Source organism: Castanea sativa, chromosome 2, assembly GCF_040712315.1.
Source record: "Castanea sativa cultivar Marrone di Chiusa Pesio chromosome 2, ASM4071231v1".
Taxonomy (NCBI): Eukaryota; Viridiplantae; Streptophyta; class Magnoliopsida; order Fagales; family Fagaceae; genus Castanea; species Castanea sativa.
The window spans coordinates 51094458-51108516 of record NC_134014.1 but is presented as its reverse complement, the minus strand read 5'-3'; the positions used below and the strand labels follow the sequence as shown (position 1 = coordinate 51108516).

The following is a 14059-nucleotide window of genomic DNA, read 5'->3' as shown; positions in this document are numbered from 1 at the left end:
AGTAAACTAAATCCTACAAGTACAAATAAGATCTACCTGGCTAGCTGGGTCATACATATAATTTTTTAAGGCTAAGTACAGTGTCATCAAAAAGCAATATATACCATCTTCCCTTCCAATATATATATCACCAGTTTCCCACAGACCAAGGTATCTAAGTTAACCCAACAACACAGTTTTCTTTACCAATACCAACGTTCAAAATTTAAAGCCATTACTACTCCTTCTCTATCTTTTTGACTCTATCTCAATGGGTGCTCCTCAACTTTTTTCTTCTCTTAGCTGTGAATTGAGAATCATCCAAGCAAAAAACGTGGAATTCAAGTCCAAAGGTTCCTTTTTTGTCAGATACTATCTTTCTGCAGGAAACAACATAAGTGTTCGCCTCAACACCCGAGAAATCTCCTCCAAGTCCGACCTCTCTTGGAACGAGTCCTTCTCTTTGGATTGTTTTGGTAACCAAGACTCCATGGACAACCTAAAGCAAGAAAACGTGGTGTTTGAGCTCCGGTGGAGGAACAAAGTGCCGGTTCTTGGAAAGATTGGAGGGTCACAGCTGTTGGGGAGGTCAGAGATTCCATGGAAACAAGTGTTTGAGTCACCAAACAAGGAAATAGAGAATTGGGTCACGATGGCTTCAACAAGAAGACATGTACTTGAAGGTGCCAAGCCACCTAAGCTGCAAGTGGGAATGAGAATTCAAGTTTCTGAAATGGTGGAGATGGAGAGGAGGACACATGGGAAGGTTAACAAGAGGGAATATGAGTGTGGATGCAAAGATGGTCATGATTACAGTACCTGTGGAGACTATGAAACTTTTGCACTAACAGCAGCTCTGGAGGCCTTTTAGGCGCAACTGAAAATCAAGTTTTGGTTGGTGTAGATAATTTTGCCTTGGCTATTGTTATTTGTTTACTAAATTGAGGATCTGGGAACTTTGATTTTTGTATATTTTTAGATAGTGAGGATGGGGAATGAGTACAGCTCCGTCAAAAGGAGTGGAGGTTGAGCTAATTTGAAGACTGTTCTTTCCTTATGAGCAATTTCTAATGAGAATTTTCAGCAATTGTGACTAATGACTTGGCTGCTTGGAATTGGTTATATAATTTGGACATAAATATATGGCTTACGAACATCAAACTATTCCACTTTGTTCTAATTGTCATAACATCCAAACCAATAACAAATAATGGGTAGTATCCATGTCACCATGAATATATACTTCTTCATGCTGCGTGAAAAGAAAAAAAGATATACACATAAACATTTAGTATATGTTTGTACAAATTGGATCCGAAAATTCCAGTACCTGGTAATAGGCCAAGAATGTATTGACCCCTTATGATAAATTAATTGATTAATTACCCAAGTTTATTAATTAATCAAATTAACATGCAATGTACATGGCAACACAAACAAATCACCAACTAAAGTATAGTGCAGCGGAAAATAAAGTTGACATGATGATTTGTTTACGAATGGAAAAAACATCCAAGACAAAAACCTCATTGAGTGATTTTAAGGTTATCACTCCCGAGAATCCACTATTATCAAAACAAGCGGTTACAAATAAATGCATCCCAGTACCTTATACCAATCTACAGTTGAACCCTTACTCCAATACACAATTGGACTTGTTCTGTAGTGACAATTTCTCCTTTTCAATGCACGGCTCCCAGTATGTGACTAACCAAAAGATGCGCGGATCCCAGTACGCGACTTGATCACCAACTTGAGAAGGATGTTGGCTGCAAAGTTCTTCTGTTCATCACACGATGAAGATCATGAAGTTGCTTGGTCACAAAACCCTATGGTGTACAAACATAGCAGCTTCTTCAAGAGAAAGAAGAACTAGGGAAAATTCTGTCTCTGGTCACAACTTGCATGAACAAGACTTTGTTCAATACTCGTGTAACCTTTGACGGCCCTTAAAATAATCCTTATATATGTTTAGGGTAGTGAGAAAAGAAAGTCCAAACACATATTCACGGATTTGATGAAAATCAGAACTGAAAATCTGTTTTTCATAAATCTCGATAGATATCATATCTGTCAAGCAACTGTCAAGCCTCGGGCTAAAACAACTCTTTTAAATCTCGATAGATACTAGCTATCGAGATTTAAAATCTTGCACTTCAATACTTCAATCTTGGACAGACTTGCATGACTTTAGCACTTGAACTTGAAAACTTGTTTCTTGAAGCATTAAACATATCTTAGATCTACTCAAATACAAGTAAAGTGCGTTTTGTCAAAGGATTAGTCAATTACATAAAATGTTGACATATGTTCCTAACATGAATCACATATGTCCTAACCATAGTTTTAAAAACCGGACCGGACCGGCCGGTTCAACCGGGTTCCGGCATACAATCCGGTCCGGTTATAGTTAAAAACCAAAAATCATATAAAAACCAGAAATAGTAATTAACTGGCCGGTTCAACCGTAAAACCGAAAACTGGTATGGTTGAACCGATTTTGCAAAATACATAGAAAATGACTTTGTTTCTCTTGATTTCTTCCCCATTCGGCCTCTCCCATTGGTGCAGCGGTTACTTTGTTGCTGTGAATGATGGGAATGAACGAATTTTCTTCCTCATTTTGAGAATCTTAGATCTATTGTAAATAAGATTTGGTGAATGAAACTTTTAAATCTGCGGGTAAAATAAAATTTGAAGAGGAGGTAAGAGAAGCAACATGAGAAGGGTGGAGGAAGGTATTTTGGTTTGAAGTTTGAACTATTGCTAATTGATATGTTGCAGAGAGATGGAGTGATGGACGGGCTTGGCAGAAAAGGTGAGAGGGAGAGATAGAATAGAGAGAGAGACGAATGAGAGGTTCTGGCCTTATGGGAAATTGCCAATTTGGATTCTGGTGGATTTCTATTAGAAAAGTGGAAAGGCAGAGAGTCTTGGGAGTTGGGAGAAGTAAATGCAATGTCATAAAAGTCAAAAAGTGGGTGAGTGTTAATTGTTAGCAATGGCTAGGAAAAGTAACCAAAGTGAGGTGGATTTTTTTATTTTTTTATTCATTATCTCTTTTTCTTTTTGGTGGAGCTTAGAAAGTCTTGTCGCTGTATGTGCTTCTTTTAAAGTTTTAACTATATTTGTGACAAATATAGTAAGTTATCTTTAATATTTAAATGATATTTATTATATAAGTTGTGAAAAATTATTAACATTATAAAAATAAAATATATTTATCATTATTTATTTATATAATTTAAAAATTATTAATTAAATTATTATGACATCACCAGTTCGACCATTGGTTGGACCTCGGTCGGACCAGAAAATCGATAATTAGTCTCTTTTTCGGTTCTTTCATCGTACCGGTTTTTAAAACCATGGTCCTAACACCTGACATATCAGTGCATCCAAATTTATGTTTTATGTAATTGACTAATCCTTTACCACTTGAACTTGAAACCTTGTATCTTGAAGCATTAAATACATCCTAGATCTACTCAAATACAAGTAAAGTGCGTTTTATCAAGGGATTAGTCAATTACATAAAATGGTGACATATGTTCCTAACATGAATCACATATGTCCTAACACCTGGCATATCAATGCATCCAAATTTATCTTTTAAGCCTTGCATCCCTATAGTTGTAGCCTAAATATTTATGTTATGTCTTGTAAAATGATAAAGATAATAGAAATAGAAAAATGAAGTATTTCCTTTAGTTTTTGTAGCCCCTATATTTCTTTACTAGGAAGAATTCATTGAAGGAAGCAATTAAATTAATTTCTTTCAATCAGCCCTAACGGTGTTGTTTTTTAACCCAGAGTGTGTTGCTCGGAAGGATGGAGTAGGATAGTCACGCAGATGTGATTTTTAGCTGGATCTAACTAAGATCGAGTCTATGAGGTCAAGATTTGGCATTCCTTAGAGATGAGCTAACTTTATAATAGTGGAAGAGAGTAGGCTTAGGACATGCAGGGATGCCATGAGGAGGCTCACAAGTCCTTGAAAACAAATACTTTGAATACTTCATCTTCTTTGTCTTCTTGCCAAACTTGAAAGTCATCAATTGAGCAACTTGAACTTCTTGTCCCTTGATCTTCATGGAATTGACAATATTCACCAAATAAGAGTCAATAATCAAATCAAATCTATCCACCCCAATAAAATCAATAAACTTTGTTTCGATGTCTTCCACCAAAATAATAGGAGCTTGAACGTTGCAATCATCTAACTTGATTTCATCGAGATCATTGACAACTTCCTCTATAATTTCTTTTTTAATGGTCTCTACTATCTTAACCTCAAGATCTTTCTCTATAATAGGGTATTCATTAATCTCCTCCACAATCTTGATTTCAGGTTCTTCTTCTATAACAAGCCTTCATTAATTTCCTCATAAATCTCTATATTTTCTTCTTTGACTTCTCCATATTCTTCAAGAACAATATTTTCTTCAACTTGCAATCCTTCCTTTAACGGTGGAATATTTGACTCTTCAAAATAAGTCAAGTATGAACTACTTGGCCAATAATAATCTTGTATTGTGTACGACAAGATTTCTTCACAATCCAAAAGATAAAATTTGATAGCAAGCATCTTTTTCATTCTTGGCCATGAAAGAATTTTGTCTTTACCTTGTCGGATTCTATCAGATTGTACTCATTCCCACCAACATAAGGCATACTTACTAAGTTTATACAAAGCAAGTCCAACTTTTCTCTCATAACAAATATTCTAATAGTCAAATAAATCCTCTAGATCAAGTAACCAATCAAGAAAATATCCTTTTAAAAAATAACCATTAAATCTTGCAATTCTCTTATAAGGTCTATTGAAATTTGCTTACCAATAGGTTGCCCGTGAGTTATGTCTCTGCTGCAGTTATCCCTATTGTTTCCATTATTCAACGGTGCCATCCTAGCATAGATATTTGTGAGAGCTTGTTATATGTCACGTAATACTCGCTAAGTCATTTGTCGTTGTTGTGGTGGTTACCATCTCGCTGGTTAGCAATCAGACTATGGTAAGTCAAGGCTCTGATACCAACTGATGTTGCGAAATGTAAAAGTGTCAAAAAGTAGAACAAGTCTACCTCTAGAAAACAATAAACAAAACATGTTTGCTTCTGAAAATATCCTCGAATCCACGAGGGTTCCTTGAATCCATGAGGATTTCTTGAATCCACAAGGGTCTAGAATCCACAAGGAGAAAAGGTCTGGAATCCCCCAAAAAATAGAAAGACAAAAATCTAAATTTTATTGATTGAATAACTGTTAAAAAAACGTGTACAGACTTAAGAGCCTATTTAAGGGCTTCGTAACACTTGACAGACAATAAAATATATTCTAAAATAACTCCTAATTGATATCTAACCATAACAGGAACCAAATTTGACTTAAAAAGCATTTAAAGCACCTAAAAACAAGGAAATAAATGCCCTAAACCTAAAATAACTTTTTTTTACATAAAAATACCAAAATAAATAAATTACAATAATTAAATAATAAATTCTATCCTACATCAGAAATTGATGTCGTGGAAACCTAAAGAAAGCACACACGATGCTCTCTTGATGAAACAAAAACTAAACTGTTAGTTCCTGGTAGTAAACCTCGAATCCACGAGGGGCTCCTTGAATCCAAAAGGTGATAGATCTGGAATCCATCAAAGAACACAATAGACACAAGTCTGAATTTTTATTGATTATAAATTATGAAAAACGTTCACACACTAAGGGCCTATTTAAGGGCTCCTTATAATGTGACAGATAAAAAAATATATTCTAAAATGTACATTTTTAGACCCCTTAAAATACAAGTTGTTTAACCTAGTTATTTAGCCAAGTGATTACTTAGATAAATTATGATGACCCAGGAAAACATATGATGACCCAGGAAAACCAAACTGGTAAAAAACTTGGGGAGGATTTAATCTAGCTATTCTCAAGGTAAAAAGCAAATCCACTATCAAAGAATTGAAGTTTGTACAATTGAAGTGTTGGGCTTTGTGGAGCCTAGTTTATGTTTGATCTGGTCGACGACCCGACCCGAATAATGTTGCGTGGTTTTTAATGGGAGATTTTCTGAGGCTTAGTCCTGTGCGTAGGATGTAAAAGACGTAGTTTTTTGTCATTAGGGTTTGTGTGGTTATTGTAGTCGGTTTTGAGAGAGAAAATTAATTGTAGCCGCACCTTTGTATTTTTTTCTCTGATAATAGTGAAATCCCTGCAACTCTGTGGACGTATGCAAATTGCCGAACCGCGTAAATACTGTCTTGTGCGTGTGTTTACTTTTTCTTTGGCGTGTGTTTTTTCTCTATATTTTTGTTCTCACAGGTTTAGGAATTCGTGGAAATTCCCTACATGAAGTTAGATAAATTATTCAGATATAGGTTAAAACAAAACAATCATATCATATAAAGCAGCGAAAAATAAAGACATATGATGACCCAAGAAAACCAAACCGATAAAAAACCTGGGAAGAATTTAACCTAGCTATCCTTAAGGTAAAAAGCAAATTCACTATGAAAGAATTGAAGTTTGTACAATAGAATTTAAATCACTAACATTCTATTGCTACCTCGAATAGAAAACTTACTACCACGACCCCATGATAGCTTCAAGTCCACGGACTACTTCTTTCCTTAATCTGCAGCAACCACAAGTTCTCCTACTTGTGAATCTTGATCTCCTTGAATGTTCTTTATGCAGCAACTGAATCAACCTTCAAGTTCTTGATGTGAATCTTGATCTTGATATGTGTGTGTATGAAGGTAAACACCTCTCAGATCTCACAAAAGATTCATCACACAACTTAACAAAGACTTTAGAGAGATTTTGGGTACAAAACCCTAGATCTACAAAAGAGGCACGCTCTTCTGTCTTTGAAAAGCCTTTTAAAAAAGTGCTTAAGGTTTCCTTTATATACTAGAAGAAGTAGATTTGAAACGTTAATCCTTTTTGGGCTTGAACTGCTGTGGGGCTGAACTTAAAATTCTACAGACCCATATTTCGATTGGGCGAGCTTGTCTTTCGATCGATCGAACTAGGCAGTTTCTGAACTCTTTTTTCTGCATCTTGTATATTTTTGAATCTTGACTTGTATCTCCTTGAGCATTGTCTAACAATACCTATAGACTCTAGAATCTATATCTAGAAAAGTTTGTATTCACGATTTGCCAATTGTTCTAAACTTTTGGAACCTAACATAAATTAATTCCTAATTGATACCTAACCATAACATGAATCAAATTTGACCTAAAAAACATTAAATGCACCTAAAAATAAGGAAATAAATCACCAAAACCTAAAATAACGTTTTTTTACATAAAAATACCAAAAATAATAAATTACAATAATTAAATAATAAATTGTGTCCTACATCAGAACCCTTCACTTGAAACAAACTCGTAGCTCATCTTTAAAATCTGAAATCTCTTATGCTAAGAGAACAAATACTTTGATTACTTCATCTTCTTTGTCTTCTTGCCAAACTTGAAAGTCATGAATTGGGCAACTTGAACTTCTTCTTCCTTGATCTTCATGTAATTAGCATATTTACCAAATAAGAGTCAATGATCAAATCAAATCTTTCCACCCCCAATAAAATCAATAAACTTTGTTTCGGTGTCTCCCACTAAAATAATATGAGTTTGAATGTTGCAATCATCTAACTTGACTTTATCGAGATCATTGACAACTTCCTCTATAATTTCTTCTTTAATGGTTTCTACTATCTCAACCTCAAGATCTTTCTCTATAATAGAGTCTTCATTAATCTCCTCCACAATGTCTTCATTAATCTTTTCAGAAATCTCCATATTTTCTTCAAGAAAAATATGTTGTTCAACATACAATTCTTCTCTTAATGGTAGAATATATGGTTCTCCAAAATAATTCAAGTACGAACTTATTGGCCAAAAATAATCTTGTTTTGTATATGACAGAAGTTCATCACAATCCAAAGGATAAAATTTGATAGCAAGCATCTTTTTCATTCTCACCAACGTAAGGCATACTCTCTAAGTTTATACAAAGCAAGTTTAACCTTTTTCTCATCACAAATATTCTCATAGTCAAATAAAACCTCTAGATCAAGTAACCAATCAAGCAAATCTACTTTATAAAAATAACCATTAAAACTTTCAATTATCTTATAAGGTCTATATGAAATTTGTTTACCAATAGGTTGTCTGTGAGTTATGTCTCTGAGACAATTATCCCTATTGTTTCCATGCTCCAATGACGGCATCCTAACAAAGATATTTGTGAGTACTAGTTGTATGTCATGCAATACTTGCTAAGTTTTCTGTCACCAGAATTGCTATCGTCGCATACATTAGCCACCAAACCAGGATAAGTCAAGGCTCTGATACCAACAGATGTCGCGGAAGTCTAAAGAAAGCACATACGATACTCTCTTGATGGAATAGAAAATAAACTGTTAGTTCTTGGGTAGTAAACCTCAAATCCACAAGGGATTCCTTGAATCCACAAGGTTATAGATCTAGAATCCACCAGAGAACACAATAGACACAAGTCTGAATTTTTATTGATAATAAACAATGGAAAAACGTTTACAAACTTAGGAACCTATTTAAGGGCTCCTTAAAACTTGACAGACAAGAAAATATATTCTAAAATAACTCCTAATTGATACCTGACCATAGCATGAACCAAATTTGACCTAAAAACATTAAATGCACCTAAAAACAAGGAAATAAATCACCTAAACCTGAAATAAATCACCTAAACCTAAAATAACGTTTTTTTACATAAAAATACCAAAAATAATAAATTGTGACCTACATTAGCAAGAAATAAAATCAAACTTATTAAATCTAATTGACCTTAAGTGACTTTAAGGCTGCGTTTCTTTCGGTGGTAAACTAAAATCTGAAAACATTTTATTCCCGGGTGTGTGTTTGGCACCACTTGAAAATAAAGTCAAACTGAAAATAGAATTCAGTTTGATTGTAAAATAAGCCTCCCAAGCCGTAAATTCATTTCCGTTTCTATTTTACCTTCAAATGATTTTTAGGACTCACAGAGAGAGAGAGAGAGAGAGCACAGGTGGCCGCCCAGCCAAGCTTTGGCCAGCCCAGATCATGCCGCCCAGATCACGCCGCCCCACCGCCCAAGTCATGCACTAGCCAAGCTTTTTTTTTTTTTTCTCTCTCTTCTTCCTCAACTCTTCTTCTTCCTCTTGCTCAATGTTGCCGATTTGGCCATCACCGACCACCAACCCACTCCTCACAGACATCACACACTTGAAGATCTCATCCTACCCCTCCCTCATCACCGATCCAAAGACACCCAAGACCCACCTCTTTGATCGCCAACCATGCACCGACGAGTACAGGTTGAGCTCCGATCTTGACAACCGACTGCAGACCGTGCTCCACTAAGCTCTCCAACGCACCTCTCCGATGTTTTCCTCTCAACCCACGATGAGTTTCTCCCTCATCTTCTCACTCCACCTCACCGTCGACCAGTCAAACATCTCCTCCACCTCTGCATGAACCCGATCCACCACCGCCATAGCTCGATCTAGAACGGTCTCACCATCCCTGTCTTCAATCGGTCTCACCCTCACTCTCTTCTCCACAGTGGTCTTCATCTTCTCATCTCACTTTTTCTCTCTAACCCGAACCAAACCCCCCACATATTTTTGTGTTTGATATTCTTTTTCTTTGATTTTAGATTTTGTTGTTATTGTTGTGGTGTGAGTGGTAGTGTTTTGGTTGATTTTGGTGGTAATGGAGCAATGGGGGCGGTTTTTTTCCTCTTCTTGATCTGGATTTTGGGTGGTTGGTGGTGGGTTGTGCTTTTCCTTGGTGGTGGCGGTGGTGGCTGACTTGTGTTTCCCTTTTCTGAAAATAGGTTTTTTACATATAAGACCAAACACAAAAAATAATTTTCCGGCATAATTTTCACAACACAGTCAAACAACAGAACATGTTTTCCTTTTACGTAAACTATTTTCTCCTGAATCTATTTTACCCTCGGAAATGAATTTACATAGAGCCAAACACAGCCTAAGATGCTAATAATTGAAGACACGACAAGGCTGCATGATGAAGAGGGGGGGGGGAAGTATCACAAATTGGGAGTGATGGTGGCAATTGCAGAGGAGAAGATCATATGAGAGGGAACCTTTAGGTGGTTGACCTCAAACAAATGTCCGACTTTATGGCCTATCCCCATTAGCTGGTCTGTCTGTGGATCTTGCACATCAAGATTTCAGTTAGAGAAATGAATATCAAGACTGAGTTCAAAATTGACCAATAGAAAGAAGATTAAAGGATAGCTTAGCTAGGAACAAGGTAAAGTTCCCAATGGACAACTTAGATGAGGAAATAGATCTGATGTTACCAACAAGCATAGAAGATCCATCAAAGGTGTATGGTAGTAGGATGAGCTAAGGATGTTTTACGAGAGAAAAATAATTTATTAGGTATTATGTGATTGCAACATAGAATATCAAAGAACCAGGAATTTTTACGCAAAAAAATCAGCTTAAAAATTATATGTCGCTGATTTTGGGTCTCTAATGAAATAGTACTAGTAATGAGACTGACGGGAGGGCTTGATTGAATAAAATTTGAAAGTTATAGGGTTCGATTAAATAAAAGTAAAGTTAGAGGCATAAAAAGAATTTTGGTCAAACTTAAATAGGGCAATTTATAATTTAGCCTTTTTTTTTTCAATGTAAGACTTCCAACAAGTCTTTCTCATAACAAAATAAATCTCTTTTATTTAATTTTTAATCCAAAAAAAAAAATGTATGACTTATGACTAATATTTTCAATTCACTTACAAACACACTCAATCGATCATACACACAATTTCACGATGTGCTAATTTGTGCAATTGTGAGTGGTGGATGAAAAGTGATGAAACCATATAATCAGTAATTAATAGCTAAAAAGTGTCCACTACTCATAGTTGCACAAGTCAACAAGTTGTAAAATTAAATGTGTGGGTGTGTTTCTAGAATTATTCAATAATTTACTTATATAATTATACCGTTCCCTTCTAATTTTCATTACAAAATACAATTTAGTCTAAGCCTCTTCCATAAGGTAAATTTTTTGAGCTCATGTCCTATATGATCCAGCCATCAGGCAACCCTTGATTCAACCAATAATACCTAAAAAGTGAATAATTTTTCGATTCTTATTTTATTCTTCCTTTTAAAACTATTAGTTCAACATAATTTTACATGTAACTCTCTAATTGAAGAGGCATGTACTAGTTCTGGTGTTGCTTAAAATATATTATATATCAAATGCATGTTACTCTTGTCAAAACCAGATTGGGAAGCACCAACCAATCTGACTGTCAAAAGTAGCATTCTTAACTTCCATTTTGATCTACTTCTACACTTTCTACCAGAAAAAGAAGGTACTTTTAGTTATGAACACATTTTGACCCTCAAAACTCAAAAAGTATTATTCCTATACCTAATTCCTAAGTCTACCTCCACAATTTCCTGCTGTCAAATATGTATTGAGAATCAAGCTTTTGCTACTTTAAGCATCCACGCTTGCCAATAAACATTTAGGTTTCTTTTTAGTGGGGCACTGATGATGGGTAGCCCAACATGCTAGGAGTGGTGACATAAGTTCCTCTTGTATTATGTTATATTTGACATTATGTACACCATCATGTATTAAAGTAATTAAAGGTGTTTTACTACCTAAAATAATGGTAACTTAATAATTGGACACTATCATATAATCTTTGAGATGTATTGTATATGATTTAGTTATAGAAGATATAGATCATAAGTTGCTTGTAAACTTATATTTTGATTTTATAGTCAGTGATGAATTGGACATTTAATCTGCAAAGACTATAATGTGTCCAATAAGATGATTTTCTTCTTAAAAAAACGAAAATGATTTGTTTTGATTATGAATGTGGAGACTTCTAATTGATATGTTAATGTGTCTTAAGTATATAAGATGCATTGAGTCGTGTGTGAGATTAATTATTTTATTACTGATTGTCAAATAAATATTAAATGTCATGACATTCATTTACATAAACTCTCAATCTTGAGAGAATTGTGAACTTAAACATGAAATGTTGTTTTCTTTGATGTAACAAGAGTGATATTTATTTTAACAATCAAAACCTTAGTACGTTAGGAAATCACACATACTGATAATGAAACACATATTCTCATGATTAAATCTATAATCTCTTTCACGAGATATAAAATATTCACTCGAAATAAGTTTAATGAGATTAGTTACTCAGAGTGTTAGGACTAACCATTTTGTCAAAGAGTTAATTACTAAAGATTATATTTTATGAAATAAGATCTTATAAATATATAAATAACTTAAATGATTAAACTAGGAACTCAAGGATCAAGACTTGGTAATTTTTAACGTGACAATTATATGTTATGACTTTGTGTTAATTTGAATATTTTCATGGAAATGTTAATTAATTAGATAATAAAGTTTTGAGATTTAATTTTATTAGTAAAGTCTAGAGTATAATTATATTTATATAATGGTATTAAATATAATTAATGACAATTTTGAATTTGTTAAGAGTTGATGGATAAACTCAAAACCCATTAGAGCTGGAGTTTTATTTGTTATTTAAGTCTCATTCCAAGCTGCACGCTAAATTCCAATTGCAAGGGTCAGTTTTGAAAATCTTGTATAGATCATCCACTTCATGTAGATCAAAAGCCTTTAAGTAAACTTAATCCTACAAGTACAAATAAGATCTAGTTGGCCAGCTTGGTGATACATATAATTTTAAGCAATATTACATACACAATAAATTTTATAATATTTTTCATAATAACTAAGCTTACAAGCTTTTAATGATACTTATCTGAACTCATCACTATTGATAACAATTTTTTATCTACCAATAATAATTTTTCATGTCAAACCTGGTGTAAAAAAATTTTATATCTAGATTTTAGACACTTTCTCTATAATTTTTTAAGGCCAAGTATATACGGTCTCCTCAGAAAGGATACCATCTTTTCCTTACAATATACAACAATAGAATCGCTATATATATCCCCACCCAAGGCATCTAAATTATCCCAGCAACACAGTTTTCTTTACCAACATCAACGTTCAAAGCCTTACTTCTCTTTCTCTATCCCTTTGACTCTATCTCAATGGGCGCTCCTCAAAATTTTTCTTCTCTTAGCTGTGAATTGAGAATCATCCAAGCAAAAAACGTGGAATTCAAGTCCACAGGTTCCTTCTTTGTTAGATACTATCTTTCTGCTGGAAGCAACAAAAGAATTCGCCTGAACACCCGAGAAATCTCCTCCAAGTCCGACCTCTCTTGGCACGAGTCCTTCTCTTTGGATTGTTTTGGTGGCCAAGACTCGATGGACAACCTAAAGCAAGAAAATGTGGTATTCGAGCTCCGGTGGAGGAACAAAGCGCCGGTTCTTGGAAAGATTGGAGGGTCAAAGCTGTTGGGGAGGGCAGAGATTCCATGGAATCAAGTGTTTGAATCACCAAACATGGAAATAGAGAAGTGGGTCACGATGGTTTCAACAGGAGGACATGTGCTTGAAGGTGACAAGCCACCTAAGCTGCAAGTGGGAATGAGAATTCAAGTTTCTGCAATGGTGGAGATGGAGAGGAGGACACATGGGTAGGTTAACAAGCGGGAATATGAGTGTGGGTGCAAAAATGGTCATGATTACAGTTGTACTTGTGGAGATTACGAAATTTTCGCACTAACAGCAGCTTTGGAGGCCTTTTAGGCACAACTGAAGTCGCATGCACGAATTAAGTCTTGGTTCGTGTAGATAAATTTGCCGAGGCTGTCATATAAAAAATATTATATCCATAATATTTTCATATTAAATCCTATATGACGGGTTGTTAGTAGGTTAAAAAGTAATTATAGTAGTGTATTCAAATTAGAACCAATAACAACTCATTATTTATAATTTGTTATGAAAGTGTTGTAAAATAGTTGTGGACGTAACACTTTTTTATTATTATTTGTTTTATTAAATTCAAGACCTGGTCATTTTTATTTTGTATGTTTTTATACGATGTTGATGATAGGAATTGAGTACAGCTTGG

At 34.7% G+C, this 14059-nt stretch overlaps 2 protein-coding genes across 2 annotated transcripts; both read left to right on the top strand.

Moving 5' to 3' along the window:
• The first annotated feature begins 250 nt into the window (after positions 1-250).
• On the top strand, positions 251-850 carry LOC142625487 (uncharacterized). The gene has a single exon (XM_075799131.1). It carries the CDS (start codon positions 251-253, stop codon positions 848-850), a length of 600 nt encoding a protein of 199 aa, XP_075655246.1.
• Positions 851-13055: 12205 nt separating this feature from the next.
• LOC142624236 (uncharacterized) lies at positions 13056-13662 on the top strand. Its single transcript, XM_075797768.1, has one exon. The coding sequence runs from the start codon at positions 13129-13131 to the stop codon at positions 13621-13623; it is 495 nt and encodes a 164-aa protein (XP_075653883.1). The 5' UTR covers positions 13056-13128; the 3' UTR covers positions 13624-13662.
• The last annotated feature ends 397 nt before the right edge of the window (positions 13663-14059 follow it).